Genomic DNA, 26,773 nt, shown 5'->3' on the forward strand with positions numbered 1-26,773 from the left:
TGGGAGAAATAGTGTTAACTTATTTTGCACTTTCGGCCTACGAATCGTAACAAATAATAAAAACTAAGACAAGATAATAGCAATTAGCATTTTACAACATAAATAGCGATTAGTTATGCTTGATTAACATTCATTACACGGTAGCGTTGCTTCTTAAAATCCCTTTTTCTATTTCTAAAAAAATGTCTTTATGAGCTGTAGCTGACGATATTATGACGTTATTATACTTATCTATTACAGCCGCTTTTGCATTACATAACAAGTTTAGAACATAATTTCATGTAATATTGCATAATTAAATAATACATTATTATACATTACCATATATTTAATATTTTTTGTTTGAGTTGATTGTAATTTATTTTATTAAGCACGACATTACAATAATCTTCTAAATTCAGCTTATTATTTTTGCGATATATTGAATTAGATAATATAAAACACTTGTCAATATAAACTAAAATTGTTGCTGATATAATACATTATCTTTCCAACCACTGTCATTGGTTTAAAGCAAAATGCTTTCACCGCATTCCAAACATACGAGCAATATATAAAATTACTAACATGACCACGGCAGTTACAATCTTATCAATTAAGTAATTGTAGTTAATTTGCTGATAGTACGCCAGGACAGCATGTTTCACTCCGGGAACTGATCGCGGAAATACTTCCCAAAAATTTGTTATCGTCAACGATTTGAACTCGGTCTCTTCCTCAGAGTTCATTTCGGTGTTTGTTAAATGCGTGAAGATGCGATACGTGGCCTTCGCATACTCTAGACAATCATCGTCTAACAACTTATAGACTTTTGGACAGGCAATAATTGCGGCAACTGATAAAAAGATAGGTGAAACAATATAGTGCCCAAGCACAAAAAATTTATACGTTCCTTTTGATCGCATTCCACATTCCTTATAGATTGAATATTCTTCTCCATTATCGTCACGAAAAGCAAGATGATATCTAACATAGTTGAATGGTTTTAGTATTTCGTAGTCACACCATCCGAACTTTGTTTCTGACTCATAGAAATCGTCTCCTATGAGTGAATAAAATGCCGCGTGTTTGTTGTAAATAGAAATTGCCAACGTTAATTTTAGGTCTTTTACGGGACCTGTAGTTTTTGACCATTTCAAGTTGTCTATAGTAAACTCGACACCACGTGACTTTTGATGTCTAATTTTTATTGCATCTGCAGCAATCAATTCTCGTTTAGTAAAACCCTTGATTGAAACAATAGGATGAATTGATTGGCTGCCTTCGCCACGTTTCGAGTGATATTCTCTAATATTATCAGTGATGAACATTTCACAGGTGGGTTTATCCATTGTGAATGTGCTAGACTATTTTATCCTTTGGAACGACGAGATTATGTAAATCTAAATGTTAAAATTATCAATAGAATTATTTGAATTTTGTTTTTAAATGCTGAGTTACACTAATCACTCCAGGAGAAAAGTAAATGTTGAGTTACAGTGATAACTCCAAAAGAAAAATGTGCATTTAGGTATATATATAATTGATGCATATGTATACTTGTATATTTGTATATATATCTATATCTATAATGTATAGATAAATAGAAACATTTGTATATATGTATATATATTTATGTAATACCTATGTATATATCCAATATGTATGTATATGTGTGTATATATGTATATAAATGAATGTTATATATATACATCTATGTACATATACCAACATATATGTATGTGTGTGTTTGTATGTGTGTATATGCATACAAACATACATGTATATACATATATAATACTGGTAATTTGTGCATATACAAATTGAGGTATATAAAGAAAATCTCGAGATCTGAACACTCCGGTTACTTTGGTAAGACTTCATTTGTTATACGTTCAAAAAAACTGCGCTGCTCTGACAACAGAATCTAAAGGAATAAAGGGATTTGGATAAGGGCGTGCCAATAAAAATTGATCATTAATAGCAAATATAAATGTCAATTTTTCCTCTTGTTCACTTGTCAACAAAATCTGTCTCTTGTCTAAGCTACATTTCCTCATGGCCGCTTCTAGAGTTAGATACTTATTGTTTGACCAAAGAACCTCACCATTCCGCTCAATCTCGGTTTCAACAGCACAGGCATCATTTTTGGTATTACCATCTTTATCTAAGCTGTCTGATTCAACGCCAATCTTCAGGGAAATTAATTTTTGGGCAGGTTGAAATTATATCTTGGATATTCGTTTATTCGAAGTAACCCTTAATTTTGCTCCGCGAATTGCTTTGTCATTTATTTCAATAGCCTCCACAACTCTTACCATTTTCAATTAACTTCTTGGTCTCTAATCCTTAAAGTTAATTAACATGATGTCATTTACCTTTAATATCTTTTTTTTTTTATCGTTTAACTTGTTATGTACACATTGTTTAAGTTCATTCAGGTAAACTTTATTGAAATGCTTACGATAATCATTAAGTGACTTCGGTAGATGTTACGTTCTGTGATATCTAACTAAGTCACTTAACTAAAAGGTCTATCACAGATTAAATATCACATAAAATGATCTTTTGAGATGGAATCTCAACTAATACTTCTAATCTTTCATACCCTCTCCACCAAGAGGAGGTAGTCAGGATGAATTTTTTATTGATCTTTTTATTCAAACAAAACTTCTAAATGTTGATATGTTTAAATGTTTTAAAATTATTGCTAATAATACAATTAAGTATGCCTCGGAGGGCAATACAATGTTTGAGTGCGCGAAGGAAAGCAGATATCTTCGTGTCAGAAGTTAATTCAAGATTACCACCACAACAAGATACACAGGTTTTTGTTCTTTGGTGAACAACTTCGGGGATTTATAACAAACTTCTTAGATAACAAATGATTAAACACTCATGATTCTGAGACTTAAGCTCATTACTAGTAGATTGTCTTTCTGGTAGAAAAAAATATATACATAACAAACTATATATAACAAACTTCTAAGACTTACTATTAACCCAGCTAACACAAAACGTTCGAGAACGTTCGAAGAACGTTAGAAACGTTCTTAGAACGTTCTTAGAACGTGCCCGACCGTTTCTAACGTTCTACGAACGTTTCTTGAACGTTTTGTGTTAGCTGGGAACGCTCTTTTTCTTGCTACTTTCCTTTCTAATGCTCTTCTTCTTGCAATTTTTATTTCTAATGCGGCTATTATTTTTAAATAAATATACACGATATCTCAAAATAATTTGAATATGTGCCACAATGAAAACCTTAACAATCAGTTGCTTATTCTACTAAAATCCTATTAGTTCTATTAAAATCATTCCAATCTTATCACTATGAACTTAATCATCAAAATTAAACTCTAATTACTTAAACTGTTCAACTTACTTCTATGTTCAACAACTCAAACCTTTCTTGACTCTTGTAAAACTTCTTTCCTCATTCTTTTAATTAATTATCCTTTGGTTGTCCTTCATTGAGCGCCATGTAAAATCTGAAGGATATACGAACGAAAAAAGAAAGAAAACCATTCTGCTCTGCCGAAAAAATATGTAAAAAAAAAAGGATTTATGGAGAGCAATTCGCCAATAAAAACCGAATCATTAATAACAATTATATATATGTCTGTGTGTGTGTTTGCGTGTGTGTCTGTAATACTCTCAACTCATTCCTATTTTCCTTTTTTTTTTAAATTAGTAAAAGTTTATAAAATAACTGTAAAAATCATAAACTACCCTGTTATTCTAATACATCATTTTCTAACATAACAATGAAGCGCAAATACGAAAGTTTTTTAATACTTGAAACTTTATTTTTACTCTTTAATCAGAGCATTCTGAAAGAGGTTTTTTTCTCTGTGATTTTTTAACATCGAAACTTCGAAACTTAAAATTAGGACTTTCCCTGGGATTTTTTAAACTTTGGTTTTATAAAAAAAAAATTACGTCAGGTTTTTCCCAGTGATCACCATTAAGCTAAATAAAATAGTAGTTTTGTAATTAAGTTAAAATAATTTATTCTAGGAACTTTTAAAATTGGTATTTTATTTATACTTTCTTATTTTTTTTTTTTTTTTACAAAATATAACGTTACCACGTTATCTTCTGAGTTTACTAAAAATCAATTTCATTAAAATTTTGTATTAGCTCCAGCTTATATAAAACTTAAATGAAATTTTTGTAAAAAGAAATTGTGGAGGTTTACACTTTAATCAACGGTCAGCCTTCATGATCCCTAGCTTGTTGATGACTTTGTAAAATTATTCAAACGTCAGTGATTTTCGGTTTAAGAAGTAACTTTTTTGTAATTTTTGAAATTCAAACTTTTGTAAATTTTTCTTTTTAAACCTAAAATAAATATATGTTGATATGTGTTCTCATAAAAAAAAATTTTTCTTAATAAAAAATAGTTGGTGAGAATTAATCTTTTTCTACCAGTAACTATCCATATTTTTCTACCAGATAGATAATCTATCTGTAGATTGTCGATCTGGTAGAAATATATGAGCTTAAGTCTCAGAATCATGAGTATTTAATCATTTAACATTAAATTAACCATCAATCCACAAACATGCGCCAACCACATCCATCTAAGGCGCTTATTCGAAATTTCAGCCTTACAGTTTCTAAACCTAAGTTTCTGAAACCACAGTTGCTGACACCTAAGTTTAAGTATTACAGTAACGGGGAAAACAGTTAAACGAAAAAAAAGGTAATATAAACAACAAAGTCTGTTCTTGTTTTTAATCTTATTAGTATTTACATATTCATTTTTTTCATAGCAACAAAAATTTTTTACCACGCTCTCAAATATATTAACGTCGACTTCTTTTTTTCTTCGAACTTCTCCTGCGAATTTCGACAAGCTCTTTGTCGTTCGTCATTGATGTGTGTTGACTGTAACCAACAGACAAATTTTTTTGTTTTACTATACCAACAACTTCTATTTTTAAATATTTTCTTAACTCTCCAGTTGTCAGAAAACGAGATAAAAGCGGTGACAGCTAAAAAGGCGCATGTCCTACTAAAATATATTCACCATCTCTAAATTGTTGACCAATCATTGGTGACCAACTAAATATTTTTAAAACGAGTTACTCTCCAGAACATCCTAAAGGCAGATTTTATCCTTAGGTCTAAAAAATTGTTCTTAAAGTCACTCTATTATTCTAAACCTCTATAACTTATTTCTTCGTACATACACACAAATAAAAAATTATGAGATGTACATACATCTTATGATTTTTTATTTTCCCTTTTACTTTCTTGTGCATGCTTGCTTTCTGTATAGCAATATTTTCCCTTTTTTCGCTGTGGTCAAGAAATAAATAAACTGCATCAAAACTTTTTTATTTGGAAATCCTGCGTAATATTTTAACATTTTGTCAAAGAAGAGAATATATTAAAAGATAATTTATTCTAAAAGTTTCTTTTTGTAAATGTTTTATTTCTAAATTGAAGTTCACTATTTGACCGACTTGTATTATTAATCATTGAGATTTCTCTGAAATTTCTAAACTCTAAAGCTTAGTCTAGGTAAGGAGTGCTATACTAAGGAGGTTCTTATGATATTTACAATGCTTTCTCTAATATTTAGAGAAAGTTTCATAGATAGTTTTATAAGAAGAAAAACCGATCTTTCATATTAGAAAATGACGCTTTTAAATTTCCTGATGTGTCAATATTGTCAAAAATCTATGCATAAAATATGACGTACGTATAGTATAAAATCTTCTGTAATGTAATGTGCTGCTTATAAATGCTTAAATGGGAGTTATAGCATTAATTGTGAAGAAAGAAACCTTCTGGGGTTAAATTCTTTCATTTTTCAGAAGTTAAAAATGAAGTATCTCTATGGTCTAATTTGGTAAAGCGAAAAAACGTTTTGAATGGTTTTAATGTTGTTGACTCAACATTTTTTCTATTCTCAGTTTAAGCTTAAGAACATTTTAAAAGCTCCTGATACCAGATGTTTACAACCCTGAGAATCAATCAGAGCTCGGAAAACGTCGGTGAGTCATTAGTGAGTGGCCATCAATATCCTTTAAGAATAATTTTAGGAATATTAGAGCTTTTTCCAGTACGCTATTATAAAAAATATATATATATAAAGCATTTTTCTAATTCGTTTTTTCAAAGATTATTTTCTAGGTTAAGCTAGGGAAATTCCGTCTATTGTCTTGAATTCACCTAATATATTTCACTGCTTATCTCAAGACTTTTCAAAAACGTTTTTACAATATCTTTTTTATGTATTGGAGGGAGAGTATAGTTCAAGTATGTAGAAATCATATCGCTTTTTTTTTAAAAAAAAAAAAGAAATATTTTTTTTAAAAAAGAGAAACATTTTTTTTAAAAAAGAGAAACATTTTTTTTAAAAAAGAGAAACATTTTTTTTAAAAAAGAGAAACATTTTTTTTAAAAAAAAAATTCTTCTTGAAAAAATATGTTATTTTTATACTCGTACTTAGTTTTGATACAATAGATAGAGTGTAAATTTACACTTTAATGTTTCTTCTAAGTTTGTCAACTCTATCAAAATTTTAGAAACACAAAATAAAGTAATGATTTTTTTTCTTTATAGTTGTGGACCAAGTGTACTTTGCATCCGGCTATTTTTACATATTATGATGTTAAGATGTTGCGTTTAAGACAGCCCGCTCTGTAATTCAAATAAATATATAGTGTTGCTTTTCCGCGTTCGTTATTTCCGTTTATTAACGTTTTGTTCGGATACGGTAAATAATTTAAACGAAAGCTTTCGGTAAATATTTTAACCGGAAGCGAAATATTTAAGGATAAAACCTGTAATATCGCCGGTAAAAAATTTTATTATAAAATTATGCAATTTAAATGAAAAACTAGTTTTTTCCTAAAAATCTACTCATTATAGGTGACTTCCATTTAAATAAAACTATTATTAATAATGCTACTTTATTGTTTCCCAGACCCATGTCCGTTATTTTTATTTCTTTTAGAAAGAAGCAAACTTAGTGTTTTTAAAGGTTTGAAAACAAAATACAACGGTACGAGATTACTTGAAAAAGAGAATAGGAATATGGAAGTATGTTGAATTTGGAACTAGTAGAAAGTTAACAATCTTACCAAAAGGATAAACTTTCAGCATGAATCTTAGAACAGCTCATTAACAGATCATTTGCTCTCTTTGCTAAGCTCAAGATAAAAAATCAATATTCTACTTGTTAAGTTTATTCAGTTTTGATACTTTTCGAAAGTTGAAAAATCAACTGCATGATAAGACAGGAAGTTTATACTTTTTTGTGTTGACTTGATAACTACGACTCATCTGAATTAGCATTAAGAAAAAAAGCCACAAAATTGTGTGAAGCAATTTTCTTCTCTACGCAGCGGCAAATATTTCCTGAAAGTTTGAAAGTTTTCATCGAGAGTTTTAGGAAATTATTTATGTTATTTTTCTTCGGAAAATGTAAAAATGACTTAAAATATAACAGTTCCGTTTTACATAAAATTATTTCTAATGGTAAAATTACTTTTAAAAAACTCAATATCAATTTCCTATCCCTAAAATAAAAATACTTTTTCATTAACTTTATAAACTTTTTTGCTTTGTTTTCAAAGAGAACATGACTCATCATACTATTGCGAGAAAAAAAAGCTGTAAAAGTTTCATTTATTTGTATTTTGAATTATGCAACAATACATTTAAGAAGCGACTTGGAATAATCTGGATGCTGAATTTCCCCTTTGTTTCCCGACTACCTTTCTGCTAGTCACTGAAATCATTATCAATTACCTCAGACGTCTGCTTAGAATAATTTCTACGCCGCTATTCCTTTCACTTATAAGATTAGCAGGCTTGGTCAGTCATTGCATAAACTTTAGGGATCACACTTATTTCAAGATTATTGTAAGACTCAAGCATAGTTAAAATGCTTTAAGAGATTTTTACAATTGTTGCCATGGAGTTCACCTCTTAAGCCACGATTAAGATTTAAATTAAGTAATTGCGATTGATTCATATATATATATATATATATATATATATATATATATATATATATATATATATATATATATATATATATATGCCTTAAATAATAATTGACCAATAATATGAGCTTGTTACGCTCACCACAAGTTCCTCCCAGCATCCCTTCATGATTCTTGTGATTTTTGGGGTAAAAATATTCTAGAGTAAAATCAAGTTATACCGTCTATCGTCTATGACCATCGTGTATGACCCTCGTGTATAACCCTAGTGTATGACCCTCGTGTATAACCCTAGTGTATGACCAGACACTTACTAATAATCAAAATTTACACAATGAAAATCAAAACATTTTACAATAAAAAAAAAACACCATTCGATAGATAATTTGTTTCTGTATCATATTAGTAAGAACACATTGCACTATCGGTTTAAATATTTATATAAATGAATTGTAACTAAGACTTAGTAATTAAAATGTTGAGGTTTTTCACGTCGGCTCTTCTGAGTAATGGAAAAGAAAAGTATGTGATAAAAACTAAAAAAATAGAATTAATTTTTCTCATAAGTCTATAAATAAATATTTTATTATAAAAAAATCATACTTGACTGTTAATAAAAAAAAAAGAATACATATATAAACAATTTTAATAATGCCAAAAATACAAAATACCAAAAAACATACAGAAGATGATGTCGCAAATGCATTGAAAGCTATTTCTGAAGGTAAATAGTTGCTCAGAAAGGCAGTATTCACGTTTTCGAAACCAAAATCAAGATAGACAATCTGATAGACAATCAAATGGTGATACTGGTTTTCATGGTAAGCGGTGTACTACCGTACTCAGTAAACAAACTGAGTTTTTATTCGTGCAATCTTTAAAACAATTATGTGATTGGGGTTATGGTATGAGTGAAACTGACATATTGCAATTGGTCAAAAAATTATTTAATCTAAACAAATCAACAGCAATTAATTCAGAATGAAATTTCAATTAAAGACTGGTGGTATGGTTTCACAAAACATTGGAAAAATGAAATAAGCTTACGTAAAGCTGATAACACATCATCATCAACTTGAGCCGTGTCTTTTTCACTATTGTAATAATTGATCAATATTTTAATAATTGTAAAAAACAATTTGATGAACTCAGTATTGCTGTATCAAAATCTGCACATTTGTGGAATTGTTATGAAACTGGTTGTTGTGGTGATCAAGGCAATCGTTTGTAAAAAAAGGACCTAAAAGACCATCACGTGTTACAGGAAACAACGACAAAATAAATTACACTGTTAATAATTGCTGCAATGTTGCTGGTAAATCTTTATCGCCGTTTATCGTGTATAGTTCGCAAAATAGATTGTATGATCGTTGGTGCAAAGGTGGCCCAGTTGGAGCTGTTTATACGACTTCACCATCTGGTAGGATGGGAAAAAAAAAATTGTTCAATGGCTGGAGAAAGTAATTATTCCTAAAATTAAATAAATTGGTGGTGAACATATTCTTTTACTACATGGTCGCACGTCACATGTTACATTGTGAGTTATCGAATTGTGTAAAGAAAGTAGCATAAGATTGATTTGTCTACCAACTCATTCATCGCACATATTGTGACCGTTAGATGTTGGTGTTTACTGTGACGTAAAGAAAGTATGGAAAACACTTATAATGGATTATTATCAGTCTACAAAATACAAAAATTTAGATAAAGAGAACTTTGCGCTACAACTTAAAAAAATTGTATGAAAATGATAATTGTTTTACAAGATTGCATGCAATAACTGGGTTTGAAAAAAGTGGTTTCTTTCATAAAACGAGGATGCAATTGACAAATGCAAGTTAAAAATATCCGAACCTTTATACAAAAATGTGCAATCATCTCAATTAGCACAAATAACAACACAACAATTGGAACTGATTTTTTTTGTGTGAGTTTTACAACTTTTCTAAAGTGACTAGTATGCGGCGCTACTCACAACTTGGCTCTGTGATAATTCGTATAACTTTGTTTTAGAAAAGGAAATTTAGCACTTTAAGCCTTTCTTTACTAACTGATTTACCAGCTGCGCGTATACCGAAATTCGCAAAAGTTAAATTTCGACTGAACGTTTGTATGCACATAAAATCTTTAATATTGCAAATCGTATTTTATTCTTTATAAAGTTATCATTTATTGGTCGAATTGAATGGTCTACAGGTGTAATATGAAGCATTTAGGAATTGGGACCAAGAGTATTTTTTAAGGGGTTTCGTAGATGCAGAATTTTTTTTTTTTTTTAGTTTTTATAATGTTTTTGCTGTACTTTTTTTTTTCTTTATTATTTCTTGACATTTGTTTAAAGCTGTGTAAGCAGTAAAATGGTAATGCTGAGGAACAAAAATTTAACTTTTTGGAGTACAGTTATTCTAACAGTATTTTTCACTCACTACGTTATGAAAAATTGATGGACTTTGAGAGAAATACATGACATGTGAGAATCCAAGCACTGTTCAAGTTACCCAATATTTAGCATTCATCATTTTCTCTCTATGTTTAACTTGTAGAAAATTTCTATTTATCTTTCAACAATAAGTATTTTTGTTTTCTCGTGTTGTTATGCAAAAGATCCCAATATTTTAGATCCTTAAAGCTGGGATTTTATTTCTTTGACAACAGCAAATGTCTAATAAGGTTATTTAGTTCTTCCTATGTTTGGATTCATAATCTTAAGTTATATGAAGAGGTTGCGGTACAATTAAGTTATCTCCATAAGGCGCAGGCGTTTTTAGCTGAAAATAAGTTTGGTTGCTGCACTTTATGCTTCAATTTGCTTATTAATCCTTTCATTTTTTTTAATACAAAAACAAAAACTGACAAATGGTCCCTTGGTCCATGTCACATCATCGGTATGTTAAAGGCCATTTGCTAATTATACTTACTCAGTTCTGCTAGTCGTTTCAATCAGGTTGAATAGCTGGTGCGAGGGGCTCAGTTTTTACTATAATCCCCTACCTTATGTCCAAAATAAAAATCGTTGCATTTTTTATCTACTCGTAGTAAACTTCGACGTTGTTCCTTTAACTTCAAATCTCCACACACATAAAAGACGTTATGTCATTAAAACAGTACAACAGGTACACTAACATTCTAATAAAAAATTGGAACAAACCCAGTGTACGTACATAAAAATACTGATTTATCAGCTTAATGGTTTTAGAAAATTCCTCTGCGCTGAAATGTATGAACTATAAATAACACAACTGCCATACTTGAAAAATGTTAATACAAAAAAATTGCGAATGATAGAAAAATACTGACTATATCTGAGTTAAGCGTCAAAAGTTACTTTATAAACACAATTAAACTAAGCCAAAAGTTGTCTATCGATGTGATAAACAAGTTGCCGCCTTAAGACCGCTATATCGGTTCACCGCATTCTTTTTTCCTTGACCACGGTTAATTATTAAAAACAATCAATTTTACCGAACCATACTTAAGGAAATGCAGGAAATATAATTTTGATTCTTTGAAAGTACGGATATTCCTTAAAGAGACTCCCCTTTCTTAAAAGTACATAATGTATTTTGTAACAAAACATTTTTACATTATAAGTTTCAAAATCGATTAGTGTTGCAAGAAATATATGATCAGTTGTGGGTTATATTTGTAAGCTTGATTAAAATACCATCAAAAATGTAAAACACTTAACAAAATCCTAAATATTATTTTGCGTAAGGACGGTTATTCTACTCATTGCTGAACAGGTTTTTTCCATTATTTTTATGAATTACTGAGTTTCGAATTAAGGAAGCCATATAAGCGTATTTGGATGTTTAAAAAAAAAACTTGGTAGCTTGACAGTTGGGACTAAAAGTTGGTTGTTTTTTGTTTTTTTTTACCACTAATAAAGAACTTATGAATCAAGGTTAAAGTTTTGAAGATAAACCTACAAGTATTTTTGAAGAAAAAAATCGAACCTTGCTACTTCTGTCAAAATACTAAAATTTGTTTGTAGATTAGTAGATCTATTTATCAGATATCAGGATAAGATGAATGAGCATAAGTACATTTCAAATTTAATTTATGAGATTCAAATAATGTATATTTATAACTTTTTGGTTTAAAAGTAAAAATTTAAGTATGTGAGTATGACACTTTCTTCCTTTCCTACTATCTTCATGAAAAGTTAGAAAAGTCAAAAATTTTTACTTTGGCTAAACTTTTTTTTAACTGTGTATATAAGTACATAAGGGCAGTGATTTTTTTACTCTTATGTAATAAATTGATTGAATTCTATTCAAAAATATTGACAATTATTTGATTTAATTGAAAAGCTCATCCTGAAACAGAGAATGAGATTTTACTAAAGATGCATATAGAAATTAAATTTTAATGACGTAATTAGATAATACTTATAGCCAGTCAAAAAGATTTGACCATGTAACATTTTAACAGCGTGAAGATTTCATTTTATTTTTTATTTTTGTATAAATTTAGATTGCAGTACAAGTGCCAATAATTTTAGGAAAAAAACAAATGCTTAACAAACACTATGAGTATTTTGTGTTCAATAAATTGAAAATAAATGGATCAGCTAATCCCTATAATAAATAAACTACAAGATGTATTCAATACTGTTGGTTCTGAAGCAATTCAACTTCCACAAATTGTTGTTGTTGGAACACAGGTATAAAGCATCATAGATTTGTATTTTTATTGTAAAATTGTTGTGGTTGGTGAAGTATTTACTGTGCTGTTGATTATTATTATTATTATTATTATTATTATTATTATTATTGTTTTTGTTGTTGTTGTTGTGGTTGTTGTTGTTGTTGTTGTTATTTAAATGATTGCTAAGATAAAAATGTAAATTTTTTGGTTGAGTGTTGACTTATTAAATTAATATGATTCTTGATGTAATTTTGTTACAATATCAATTTTTTTAAAAAACTTTCTATCTATAGATGGGGTAGTAAACATTCTTTATACACTATTTATAATGCAAGCTACACCAACATATTGACACAGATATATACTTGTATTAGAAAATTAGTTATATTCCAAGAAAAACTGTTAAAGTATGGAAGTGTTTTATGCTGAAAGATTGCACTCTTAATTTTTTATCACTTTTTTGTTTTCAGAGTAGTGGCAAAAGTTCTGTGTTAGAAAACATTGTTGGAAAAGACTTTCTACCAAGAGGTATATATACTTATTAAATTGAAAAGAATGTTGCATCTGTATACTTGTGTTAATGACTTTTCTTTTTGTTAATTCGAATTATAGTGGATATCTTCTTTTTTTTTTTTTTTTTTTTTTTTTTACTTTTCAGAGCAATATTTACTTTTACATTCTGTTAACATTTAAGCAAGTTATAGTGGCTGAATTGTAAATTGAATGTAGGATAGTAGAAGTTTCTGATAAAAATTAATTTTAGCTAGTTTCATGCAGCTGAAATTAATTTATATTATAAATTTCTGTAATTCTTCACTCTCAAAAAAGTTGACTTGTTTTGTTTTTGCTATTTTTAAAAATTCATAAAGTATTCTCATGTTTATTTAGGTTCAGGAATTGTAACTCGGCGTCCATTAATCTTACAATTGATTCATGTGCCTCGAATTGCAAAAAAGCTCGAAGAAAACCAAAATCATTTACAGGAATCTCAATCCAATGGTGTGCATGATGATCTTGAAGCAAAAAAAGGTTTGATAAAAATGTCACCAAAAAAAATGGTTTGGAAATCCATTTTTTACATTATTACGTGAGTTCAAAACTCTTAAAATAGAAAAAATCAGAAATTTTGTGAGAACAAATTAAAGTAACTGTAGTCGTCAAATTTCGTTTTTAAAACTTACAACAAATTAAAGATAGTCATCAAATTGTCTTGTTTTGTTTTGTTTTTTTCATACTCATTATTATTACATAGTATTCTAATGGAGTCCTCTGTTTAAAGTACCATGTTTATTGGAGTTCTCTATTTGAAGATAATTACCATGTTTCTTACAAATCTTACTTCATTTTTATCAATATTTGATAAATATTATTTATACAGACTACTAATGTTGTTAATGATTGATTGAGGAAGTTATAAAATATTTATATTAAAAAAAAAAAATGCATTTTTTGTGTGTTTAAGATCTTTATTTTTGTTTGTTGATTGTTGGTAATATAAAATGTTAGGGCTGGTCACTGACATTCTGGACATAGTGATTGAACTTTGAAATCCCAAAACTTAAAGATAAAAATTTTGGTTTTTTAGAGCATCTAGTCACAGTTGAGTCAGAGGATGAGAACCAGGATGTAGAACAAAGTAATGAAGAGGATGAAATTACAAATTCTCCCCAATCTGGTGATGATAATGAAACTGAAGAATGGGGAAAGTTTTTGCATACAAAAGAAAAGGTTTTATCTGGTTTTCATAAAATACTTAGTACTATATTGTAATTTTATTTTGTTTGTGTCTTAAAAAATAACTCAGAACTTTTTTAAATCATGTTTTGAAAATTACACAATGAAATATTTAAACATCACAATAAAATATTAAAAATTAAAATTAAAGACTAATATATTACTACAGGCTTTAAAAAATGTGGCCATCTGCAGTTTCAATGACAACCTCAAACCTGGACTTAAGCTCCCAGTCTAGGTTTAAGGTTGAGTGAATAAGTAAATATATCTATCATATGCATATATGTAAATTTATGTGTATGTGCTTGCTATATTAATTGAGTTGTTTCAATGACTTTTGTTGAGTATTCTATTTAGAGCTGTTCTTTAGAATTATCTTTTGATATCAGAAAATTTTTTTTAGAAGTATTATTCATTTAATGCAATCCGTAAGGAAATATTGAATGAAACTGAAAGATTAGCTGGTAAAAACAAGGTAAAAAAAGATTCATCGCTGAACTTATATTGGCATTGAACAAGAATAATTGAAAAAAATTGCTTCATTTTTTTTAGTTATGATTATTCATTTGTAAGTTAGCTTTTTTTTCTGTATTTTTATTTATATATAAATTTTTAAACATTTTTTATCCAGGGAATATCTGAACAGCCTATCACTTTGAAAATATACTCTCCAAATGTTGTCAATCTTACATTAGTTGATCTTCCTGGAATGACCAAGGTATTTGGTGCTACTATAAATTTGTTATATTTATAATACCTAGAAATCACATTTATTTAATGATATAGTGAAAATTGATATAGTAACAATTCCCTAAAGTTTTCTAAAAATTAACATATGGGGGTAATTTAACATATGGAGTAATTTGGGATAAATTGGAGATTAGTGTTTAAAACAGTAGAAGATTTAAGATAAAGAATCATGATTGATTTAGTAGACATTTGAAATCTGGTATTGAAGATCTACTTTTAATATTTTCTTTTCCTTTAAAATAGTATTGCTTCTTAACTTAGATAGCAGTTGGTGATCAGCCATTAGATGTTGAGGTGCAAATTCGTTCTTTAATAATGAAATATATTTCAAATTCTAATGCTTTAATTCTTGCTGTTACTGCGGCCAATACAGATCTTGCCACCTCTGAAGCAATTAAGATTGCAAGGGAGGTTGATCCAGAAGGTAAGGATTTAAAAAAGTAATGTTGTTGTTTAACTTAAAACTTGAGAGCAGCTTAATCTTGTAGTTTTTTTTTTTTTTTTTTTTGTGTACTACAACTTCTTTTGAAACAGTTTACATCAAAATGTTAAAATAATTTTTGATTTATTGACAATTTTACCTCTTTTTATAGGGAACCGCACTTTGGCTGTCATAACAAAGTTAGACCTCATGGACCATGGGACTGATGCAAAAGATATTTTATATGGAAAAGGTTTATCTATCTTTTTTCTGATGAATTTATACAGTTAAAGATTTTTAGAAATAGAATAAAAAGTAGGACATTGATATCAAGGTAATTAAACTTTCAAAATAATTTAATTTTCAAAGAAGCAAAAAAATAATTTACAAGCAAAAATGTTATTTACAAACAAAAAATAGTCTCTTTGTCAATCATGTGTCATTAATAATTTTAGAATTTTTTGTTTTTTGTTTAAAAAATTTTTAAACTCAATGCCTTTCTATTATTCCTATATCCACTAATTTAGTGATTCCTGTTAAACTTGGAATAATTGGCATGGTAAACAGAAGTCAGCTGGATATCAACAACAAAAAGGTACTTGTTATTTGCATTTTTGTTAAAACAAGAGTAAAAATATTATCTAGCTTTTAAATAAAGTTTCATGCTTAAAGTATGGTGTTCAAAAAGTCATATTTAGTAAATGTAGCAATTATGTAATTATAATTTCATGGTTATTTAAGTATTTATCAGACAAATTTATTTTGATAAAAATATCCCATCACTATCAACTAATTTCATTCCTCTTGTAAATAAAAGGTTTTTCCAGAAAATGATAAAATTAAAAATAAGAGAGAACCTATGGTATACCATAATAGTAGGTACATGACTTTAAGCAAAAGTTTTTTGTTTTTTTTTTTGTTTTAAATAAAGATATTGTTATTTAATGTTAAGTTCATTATGACTTTAGGGCTTCTATAGTTTTTAAAAGTTTTGGTTTTTTAGAATTTCATATAAATTTTGGTTAATTATTCTTGTCAGTATGGCTACTCAGTAATGTTGTTTTGATAAACAATATCAATAATATAATTGGTTATAAAAACAAGTTTAAAAATATCATTAAACTTCTTTAAAGCTGTCTTGTGATTTTTTTCTGGTAATAAATTTTTCCTCAGACTATTCAAAGTGCTTTGGAGTTTGAGGAGCATTTCTTTCAAAAACGTTATCCTATGCTTGCAAATCGAAATGGAACAAGATATCTCACAAGAACTCTTAATAAGGTGAATATTCCTGAAAGTAAATGTTTAGCTTCAAATGTTTGTGTGCGTACATTTATGTGTTTAGGTTGTGTGTATTATCTTTTATAAATGCAAGCTGATTCACATCGGCAGTATTTCTACTCTTTTTTGTTTAGCTTTTGCTCCGTCACATACAGTATTGTTTACCAGATTTAAAATCTCGAATCAATATCATGATTTCTCATTACCAGCAGTTGTTAAACTCGTGCGGGGAACCAGTTGTGGATAAGGTTTATTTCATATTAAAATCATATGGAGTATTCAATGTTAAGTTTTTCTTAGATTTCATTTTTATGACGACTATTTAAATCTCCATAACTTTCTAGATCATTTTTATTTAGAGATCTACATTGCTTCGCTTAATCACACTGTTTGCCTTGACATACTGTGAAACTATTGAAGGAACATCTAAAAATATTACAACATCAGAAATGTAGGTTACAAAGCTTATTTACTTTTATAAAATGTTTTAAATACTTGGCTGAAGATTTTAAAGAAGGTATAAGGTACTTAAGATTCTAAAGAAGGTATAAGGTACTTAAGATTTTAAAGAAGGTATAAGGTACTTAAGATTCTAAAGAAGGTATAAGGTACTTAAGATTTTAAAGAAGGTATAAGGTACTTAAGATTCTAAAGAAGGTATAAGGTACTTAAGATTCTAAAGAAGGTATAAGGTACTTAAGATTTTAAAGAAGGTATAAGGTACTTAAGATTCTAAAGAAGGTATAAGGTACTTAAGATTCTAAAAAAGGTATAAGGTACTTAAGATTTTAAAGAAGGTATAAGGTACTTAAGATTTTAAAGAAGGTATAAGGTACTTAAGATTTTAAAGAAGGTATAAGGTACTTAAGATAAAGGAAGATTGTTATATCAACTCGCTGCTATCAATTTGTTAAAAATAATTATTTAGATAAAAATTGTAAATGACGAATAAAATTAAAGTTTAAGAATAATAAACTCTAAAGCTTATTTAAAGTTTAACCTTTTTTGATTTTATAATAGATTAAATTTTTAAGTATTTCCCATTACTTCTTTTGAATATTTATCTGGACAAAACATTTCTCTTCTCATGATTGATAAAAGATTTTTTCATCAAAGATATGGCAGGACATTTTTAACATGGTAAACTTGTATTGTAATAAGGTGGCTTAGGCTTGAGAAGTATCTGATCCAAATAAGCATGAAATAAACAATTTTTTAAAAAAAAGTTATTTAGGAGTTTTTATATTTTTATAAAAATATTTTCTTAATCGGTAAAATCATAGACAAAATGGTTTTTTCCTTTATCTGAAAATTGTTATTTGAAATTTAAATTAATTTATATTATTTCAGATGTGGTGGAGCTCGGATTTGCTATATTTTCCATGATACTTTTGGCAAAACCATGCAAAGATTTGATCCTTTAACTGGTCTTACTACTAAAGACATATTGACAGCCATAAGAAATGCCACAGTAAGTGAATATTTTTTTAGTTTTTAATACAAAAGAATTTTTCTAAAATATATATATTATTTTAATAGATATTTATTAAATTACTTCAAAGATTATTGAAACTCTTTTTAAAGGGTCCACGTCCAGCATTATTTGTACCTGAAATTTCATTTGAACTTCTTGTTAAAAGACAAATCCAGAAGCTTGAAGAGCCAAGTTTGCGGTGTGTAGAGCTAGTGCATGAAGAAATGCAAAGAATTATACAACATAGTATGTCCCAGGTCGGATTTAAAAGCATCTCAAGAAACTTTTTTTTTAAATATGTTAAATTGTTTAACATTTTACCAATTTTTATAATTGAATAAAGTTTTTTTTTTCTTAGTATGATTTCATAGCTTTGTATATGCTATATATACTAAATGAATTTTTTCTATGTATGCTAATTTTATGCTAAACAAATTGAGGTGAAAATGTTAAGCAACTCTTGTTTAGTGTTTAATAAATTTCAAAATTAAGTTGTTTCAAACATTTTAAATTTAGTTTAAGTTTTTAAACAACAGAAACTGTCATTTCCATTTTTATCTTTGATTCTTTTATTGCAGGTCATAGAAATTCAAAAGTTTCCTCAGCTTAAAGATCGAATTAATGAAGTTGTAACTGCTCTTCTCCAAAGCAGACTTGCTCCAACAAAATCTATGGTATGTAACAAAATTTGGTAATGATTATAAAGCTTACTGAATAATTTCTTGCTGTAAGTGCACCATCTCATTTTAAATAAATTTTTATTTGAATATTAAATTTATTCCAAAAGAGTAATGAATTTTTTTCACATTTAATCTTTTTGAACATTCTGTCAAAAGAATTTTTTCCATTGATGAAGTATGATATTATCATGTTTGAGTTATTTTTGTGCAATTTATTTTTAAGGGTTTTATAATAAATTGGTTTGTTTTATATAAGTGATGCATTTCTGTCACCTGTGTGTACAGGAATTTTAGATTTATATGAATAATTGATATGATCATTAGACATTTATGGGCAATTATTGGGTAAATGAGATGCAGATGGCAAATATAAAAAAAACATCAGAACAATTCATGAGTTCTTTTTATTATTAACAAATTCAGTTAAATTTTTTCTTTTTTTTTTTTTCTCTTTCTTAGGTTTCTTAGGTTACTTTCTTCATTTCATCAGGTTTGATACCTAAATATCCATGGAGATTTTATTTAAAATCTGATAAGAAATTAGGAAAATGTTAACTTAAGCCAGTCCTCCTAACAAACCCAATACACGTTACTACTGTATATTTGCAGTAGTGCACAGTGTTACAGTACTGTATATTTACAGTAATAATGTGTATTGGTCCTATTGGTCTGACATGTTACTGCTGCATATTTGCAGCAGTGTACAGTCTTACAGTGGTGTATATTTACATTACGAAACCCCAATAATTTTTAAGCTCTTATTTTTTTAGGTGGAAAATCTTGTTCAAATTGAACTTTCATACATTAACACAAATCACCCTGATTTCAGTGATGGAGCATCTGTTGTTTCCTCCATGCTAGCAGCAAATGATTTGGTAAGTTTTTTGTTTGTTTATTTTTGTTCAATGATTGCTTTTTAATAGTTTTTATTGAAATGTTTTTTTTTTAAAAAAAAAAACAGATTTGTCTTTTTTATAATTATATAGATGTTTATTATCATTTTTAATCATGTTTTCATTATATTTTAAATGTAGTTTAAAACAATATTGTATAAATGTATAAGGTTGAACTCATATAAAAGTATAGGTAGTGTGTTGATTTTATAACTGGTTCAAAAATGCCACATTGTTCCTGGAAATTTTGTATACGTATAGAAATTTAAAAATAAAAACTTTTTCCATCAATTTGTAGAGGAAGAAAAAAGAAAAAGTTATTGCATCACAAAAAGAAGAGGTAAAAGTCAGCTCTTCTTTTTCCTTTGTTTACTCTGATTATAGTTTTAATCTTAAAATATCAAAGCAAAAAGAAAAAATTTTATATTTTAAAAATTATCAGCAATTTAAAAAAAATGTCTTGGTACATTAGTGGTTAAATTTTATTTAAATTTTTAATACAGAGTCTACGATTATTACCTAATGAGAATATTGAGGATTTCCATTCAAATGATAGCCGAAGCTTGCCTTGGCTGTCTCGTAAAGTTCCAAACAATGAATTATTAGACAACATTCATGACTTAAACCAGTCAGATGCAATTAATCAAGTATGTTATTAGTTTACTGGCAGACAATATTTAAACAGTTGTAATCAAAGTTGTATCTAAATAAAAATAATGATTAAAAATCAAAATAGTTGATCTTTAGTGTGTACCAGCTTTTAGGGATAATTCAAAGCTATTGCTCCTTTGCTTTTTCCAAACAACTGTAAAAATAATAATAATAAAGGAATATCTTCTTTACGTTAACTTTATTAGGTATATAAATTTGCTTCCGCTGTTTTTTGATAGATGTTATTAGAGACACGTGGTGAATAGAACTGTCAGATCTAAAGTGTCATTTGGCAACTTTTTATGTCTGTCAAAAGCACCATTTGCAAACATAAGTTATAATCTACTTGTTTCATATATTTTTAATTGCTTTAAAATGTCAGTTTATGAGCTGAATTCTCATCATTTGCGGGAAGTTTTACTTTACACATTCAATTCAAAGAAATCTGTGGCTGAGGCTTATCAAATGCTCTCAGGTATGTATGATGAGGCAGCTATTAGTGAAAGAACATGTCGTGAGTGGTTTCAATGCTTCAAGTACAGTGATTTCAATGTCGAAAACCGGGATTGCTGTGGAATGAAAAGAATTTTTGAAGATGACCAGTTGACAACTTTACTCAACAAAGACTCATGCCAAACCCAAGAAGAGTTGGCAGAATCATTACATGTGACTCAGCCAGCCATGTCCAAGCACCTCAAATCCCTAGGAATGGTTCATGAGCAAGGATATTGGGTGCCGTGCAAGTTGAAGCCGGGGGATGTTGAACAGCGCTTGTTTGCTTGTGAACAGCTGATTCAAAAGCGATGACGGAAGGGATTTCTGCATTGTGTTGTGATTGGGGACAAAAAATGGGTTCACTACAATAATCCCAAACGCAGAAAATCATGGGGTTTGCTTGGCCATACTTCAACATTGACAGCCAGACCCAATATTCATTGCTCCAAGGTTATGCTCTGTATTTGGTGGGACCAGCTCGATGTAGTGTGCTATGTGCTGCTAAAACCAAGTGAAACCATTACTGGTAAACAATATCGAACTCAACTGATGCATTTGAGATGGGCACTAAAGGAAAAATGGCCGCAATCCAAGGAAAGGCACAACAAAGTGATTTTGCTGCATAACAATGCTCGCCTCCATGTGGTGTGACTGGTGAAAGCGTACTTGGAAATGCTGAAATGGGAAGTTCTACTACACCTGAAATATTCTCCTGACATTAGTCCATCTGATTACCACCTTTTCTGATCAATGCTGCATGGCCTGGCTGATCAGCATTTTGGTTCCTATGATGATGTGAAAAATTAGATTGATTCATGGATCACGTCAAAGGAGGAAGAGTTCTTTTGAAGTGGGATTTGTTTGCTGCTGGATAGATGGAAAAAAAGTAGTGGTTAGCTATGGACAATACTTTGAACTGTAATTTACTATCAATTTTTGAAAATAAACCCTTAGATATTGAGAAAAATATTGTGGAAGCAAAGTTATACACCTAATATATTATCCTCTCTCTTATATATATATATATATATATATATATATATATATATATATATATATATATACATACATACTATATATATATATATATATATATATATATATATATATATATATATATATATATGTATGTATGTATATATATAATACATAATATCAATATCTCATTTTATTTACATAAAGCCTATTTTGGTTAATAATGAAGGCCCTGATATAATTTACATCAATTTAGACAAAAAACAGAGAACTTTCAGACCGTGAACAATTAGATTTAGAATTGATTCGTAAGTATGACCATTGTATATATATATAAGTATATATAAGTATGACTAGTGTATATATCACTGTATGAAATTTCAATTTGCTAAGTAGTGATGATATTTTTTTTTTTTTTTTTTTACAATTAAATTTAAGTTTCTTCTTTTTTATTTTATTGTTTCCATTTTAGAGCGACTTATTAAATCTTACTTCAACATAATCAGAAAGAGTATTCAAGACAGGTATGGAATCTGTTTTAAGTATAATAACGCTATTGGTTTAATAGTCATTGCCATTTGTATAACTTTCAGTTTTATATATATTTTTTTTATAGTGTTCCAAAAGCAGTGATGTGTTTTCTTGTCAACCATGTAAAATCTAAAATCCAAAGTGATCTAGTTGAACAATTATACAAAGTAATCTTATTAATAAGAATTTATCAAAAAATGTTCTTTTGTTTTGTAAGTTGTCAAAACATTTTATAAAAGTCTTAAAAAATTAGAAATTGACATCCTTCGAAATCAGTTTTTTTTGAATTTGTATTTTTTGTGACTACAAGAAGGGTTTTAGGATTTAATTAGTAGCAATGTGTGAATATATATATATATATATGCACACACACACAAATACGCACACATACACACAGAGTATGTCTAGATCATTTATACAAGAGTGAATTTTTTTATATTGGTCAAGTTTTTTTGATGATAAAATTATCAAAACAAAAGGTTTTTTTGAAAATCTATTTAAGTTTAATCTTTATTAAGCTTTAACTAACAAATTTGAAAAAAATGCAATCAAATTTTACAAATTTATATATATAAAAAATACATGAGCAAGATATAATTATTAAATTGTTTTTACAAAAAGGCAGTTAAAACTAAAAAAATTGAATTTATTCAAAAAACTTAGTAAAAAAATATTTTTTAATAATATTTTTTTACTAAGTTTTTAAGTTAAGCCTCCTTTTATTTTTATGCATAATTGGATGCAATGAGGCATGGATTCAATCAATCTCATGCAATAACCCTTTAGCAATTCCACCCAAGTTTGTGATAACTATTACTTAAAATTTTCAACTAAAGACATCTTATATTTGGCAAGTTTTCTGTCAATCCAGCTCCATACATGCTCAATAGGATTTAAATCAGGGGACCAAGCATACCAAGGAATTGAATATTCAGTGCAAGCTGTGGCATCAGCTGTGACTGTTTTAAACACTTTTTTAGAATATCTTTGTATCTATATAAACTAATCCAGTTTTCTTTCCAGTATTTGTATTCCAGAGACCTGGATGTTTGTTAGAAATACATCCTCGTATTATAAGGATACTTTTCTTGCCCATTTGGTCAAAATTTTACCAGATTAGATTTGGCATCATTTCAAAAATTATTTAATATTTCATGAAAATTTTTTAATCCAGCATTACATAATTAATAAATTACAAATATCATTTTCAGACAAAACTGAAGTCGGATAGATTAAATAATTCAAAAACAACACAATTCATTTAAACTTAATGGCTAATAATTACTTAATTATTCAGAGATGAAAAATTGGTAATTAATTATTAATAGAAGAGAAGGATGCGTCATGCATGCACATAAAAGGTGTCAATAAATAGAAGAACTATTTACTCTAATTATTAAAAAAGTATTGAAAAAAAATCTTTTCTTTTGATAATTTTATCATAAAAAAAACTGCGACCAATATCATAAAAAATATATATGTAAAGTGTGTCCAGAAAGTTTACCCGTGTGTAAACTTTTTGGACACACTTTACATATATTAGGGTGGTGTTTATCTATACAGCAAAAATTTAAGAATCGTCATGAAAACCAATATGATTGAGTTCCTTGATAAGTATTAAGTTTAATCATATTTGTCAACTAAATTCTTTTCAAAACCTGATGGATTTACACACTCTAACTCTAAGAATCAGTCAAATACTATTCTAGAATAAATGTAGTTTTAGTTTAGCCAATTCCACAGTACTTCTAGCTTTTCAGCCAATTAAGAGACTGTATGAAAACCTTACACCAACAGATGTACCTAGATTTCAGTGAATTTTCACTGTTGACTTGTACACATGTGGAAATAAATGAATTTTACAACTGTTTAGTGGGTTTATAAATATTTTTGATGAAAATTGGTCCTTTTCTAGTTGTTTTTTTTTTTTTAATTCTTAAAAGAAAAGCCCAAGAGATGTTTCAGTGTTGAAGATTAGTTATTTAAACCAAACTTACCTTTTGCTTTTATTATTTTAGTTCCAGACATGCACAGATAATGAAGTAGTGTTTTAACTGATATGAGATCAGAAATTATATCTTGAACAGGACAAAGATGCCACTTGAACAGCAAAAGCAACTACAAAATAATTATTCAGTCTACTAGAGATTTTTTTTAAAAAAAATTTAATAATTTTCATTACAAGGAATCCATTTTTAGACCCCTGGACCAATGCACAGAGCAGGATTGGTGACTAAAGTCATTTACTTATTGAAAATTTGGATATTTCACAGCCAGTTTAAATTGTCAAGACAAGAAGAGGCTTTTTGCAATTTATGTCTTCACTGTCAAAGTTTACCTGAAGTCTTGGGTAGAAGCATTTTTTTTCTACATCTTTACATTATTTTCTACATCTGTACATCTTTGCATTGCATTTCTACGTCCGCACATCTTTACATTATTCTCTACATCTACCAGAAAATGATCTCTTACTTCTCAAAAAGTTGCAAGATTATCACAAATTGGAACCAAGGAGTTAGTGGTCTCAGCTTTCTTTGACTAAGAAATACCAAGTGGCATGAAGAGACAAATGGTGGTCTCATTCAGCAAAGATGAAGAAAAGAGTTGTCTAAATGTGCACTAAGGGACAATTGTGCCAACAAGTGCTTTACTGACTTAGTGTCTATAAACACACTTTCAAAAAGGTACTTTCAAAAGCTAAAACTGGATCATAGAATATGAACATCTGTTCCTAGATGAAGATCCTAGCATATAGAAGGATCAAATAGGGTATCAGTCAGCTAGAAGACTGATGCAAGTTATTGAAGTCATTAATGATAGTACAGAGCAAGGAGAAGCTCTTTTTCAAAAACATTATCAGTTCATGACCCTGTGCAAGTGAGCTTTAGTTATACTTGCAGGTTGCATCTGAGCACACAAATAACTGGACAACAAGGAGGGAATTCTCTGTCATTTATGATGATAAAAATAATTAACTTAATAATATTTTATAATCCTCTGTTATTTTTTAAAAAAAAAACTTTAAGAGTCTATTTATTTTCTTAAGAGTCTATGTATTTTATTAAGAAATAATGATGTAGTAGGAAAATAGGAGAGCTTTATTTTTCATGTGCAACCTTTAAATGTAGATTAATTCCTAAAATATTTCTTGTTGATTGTTTCTTTACACAAAACAACATTCAGGCTGGTTCCTGTTATGTTTTTAAAGTTCTTCAGCTTAGGAACACCCTTATATATGTGTATATATGTGTACGTGTGTGTGTGTGTGTAAATAAAAATTCAATTAAAATAGATTTCAACTGCCCAATATCTAAAGATTCTCTAGGGATTTGTGATTCAAATTTCTGTAGATAGGCTTTACTTATTATGAACTACAAATAATGTAAAATTTAACTGATTTCGAGTCATAAGAGTGTCATAGTTTGAATGGTTTGACATGGAATTATACTTTATTTTTTTTTAAAAAAGCTCATATTTACTTTTAAGTAAAATTTGGTTTTAGAGCGAACTTTTTGATGACCTGTTAAGTGAAGCTGAGCAAATACACATAAGGCGCAAAGAAAATTTAAATATGCTACAGGTTAGTATTTTTTTTATGAAAATTTAAAAATGAAAAAATGAAATCAATATATTTATAGAATGGAAAAAAATCATTAATGTAGAACATAATTTTAAAGTCTCATAATCCTTTTAGTTCTTTGTTCATTGATTGAGCTTCGTTATCCATAATAATAAAAACTTCATAAATTTCTTTATCCGTAATTGGAAAAACTTCATAAATTTTTTTTTTTTGTTTAGGCTTTGCAAAGAGCTGCACACATAACAGCCGATATACGTGATTTAAATGTTGTGTAATTTACAAGTTCTGCTATTCCCCGAACATAATTTGTTAGTTTTAATTAATGCAAAAAAGTATAGGTTATTAATGTTTTGTTCAAGATTTATAGAACTACAAATTTAGCTGCAATTTTATCAAATTACAGCAGAAATACAAGTTATTTTGCTAAAGCTATACGAAAGTTATTTTCTTTTTAGTTGTTTCTTTTTTTTTTTTTTTTTTTTTTTTTTTTTAGGGGTCCTTGCTTTTTTTTTTACTCTTTTTTTTGTACTTTTTTTTGTACTTAACAGCATTGTAAGACGCTTTATTTACTGTAAAGTACATAGTAAATAAGAGTGTCGCGCACCATTATTATAGCATTATGAACATTTTTCATCTGCTAAAAGTATTTATTTTATCAAGCATTTAAAGAATAATACTCTTTATTTAAAACTGTAAACTGATGTTAGTATTTTTAAA

The 26,773-nt window shown here is 28.4% G+C and overlaps 2 protein-coding genes across 4 annotated transcripts; one reads left to right on the forward strand and one right to left on the reverse strand.

The window, feature by feature from the left end:
• Nucleotides 1-263: 263 nt before the first annotated feature.
• LOC149885343 (uncharacterized) lies at nucleotides 264-4,861 on the reverse strand. 3 transcript variants are annotated; one of them, XM_090096018.1, is made up of 2 exons: nucleotides 4,772-4,861; nucleotides 264-1,382 (listed from the first exon to the last, which is right to left on the reverse strand). In XM_090096018.1, exon 2 carries the CDS (start codon nucleotides 1,329-1,331, stop codon nucleotides 525-527), a length of 807 nt encoding a protein of 268 aa, XP_089952144.1. In that variant the 5' UTR covers nucleotides 1,332-1,382; nucleotides 4,772-4,861; the 3' UTR covers nucleotides 264-524. The 3 variants fall into 3 exon arrangements, with proteins under 3 accessions (XP_089952144.1, XP_089952143.1, XP_089952142.1); XM_090096017.1 differs by lacking the exon at nucleotides 4,772-4,861 and adding an exon at nucleotides 3,709-3,818; XM_090096016.1 differs by lacking the exon at nucleotides 4,772-4,861 and adding an exon at nucleotides 3,362-3,672.
• A 7,537-nt stretch (nucleotides 4,862-12,398) lies between these two features.
• Nucleotides 12,399-26,488, forward strand: LOC145194623 (dynamin-1-like protein). Its single transcript, XM_090095725.1, has 23 exons — nucleotides 12,399-12,610; nucleotides 13,065-13,122; nucleotides 13,483-13,623; nucleotides 14,180-14,322; nucleotides 14,732-14,803; nucleotides 14,960-15,046; nucleotides 15,340-15,502; nucleotides 15,672-15,752; nucleotides 16,027-16,094; nucleotides 16,673-16,777; nucleotides 16,912-17,025; nucleotides 17,137-17,228; nucleotides 18,128-18,248; nucleotides 18,362-18,508; nucleotides 18,830-18,925; nucleotides 19,702-19,806; nucleotides 20,123-20,164; nucleotides 20,328-20,471; nucleotides 22,202-22,253; nucleotides 22,418-22,469; nucleotides 22,562-22,643; nucleotides 25,979-26,056; nucleotides 26,275-26,488. Exons 1-23 carry the CDS (start codon nucleotides 12,509-12,511, stop codon nucleotides 26,329-26,331), a joined length of 2,202 nt encoding a protein of 733 aa, XP_089951851.1. The 5' UTR covers nucleotides 12,399-12,508; the 3' UTR covers nucleotides 26,332-26,488.
• The last annotated feature ends 285 nt before the right edge of the window (nucleotides 26,489-26,773 follow it).

The sequence above is a fragment of the Hydra viridissima genome, unplaced genomic scaffold (assembly GCF_058129835.1).
Source record: "Hydra viridissima isolate aposymbiotic clone 2 unplaced genomic scaffold, HvirCarnegie_v1 scaffold_8, whole genome shotgun sequence".
Taxonomy (NCBI): domain Eukaryota; kingdom Metazoa; phylum Cnidaria; class Hydrozoa; order Anthoathecata; family Hydridae; genus Hydra; species Hydra viridissima.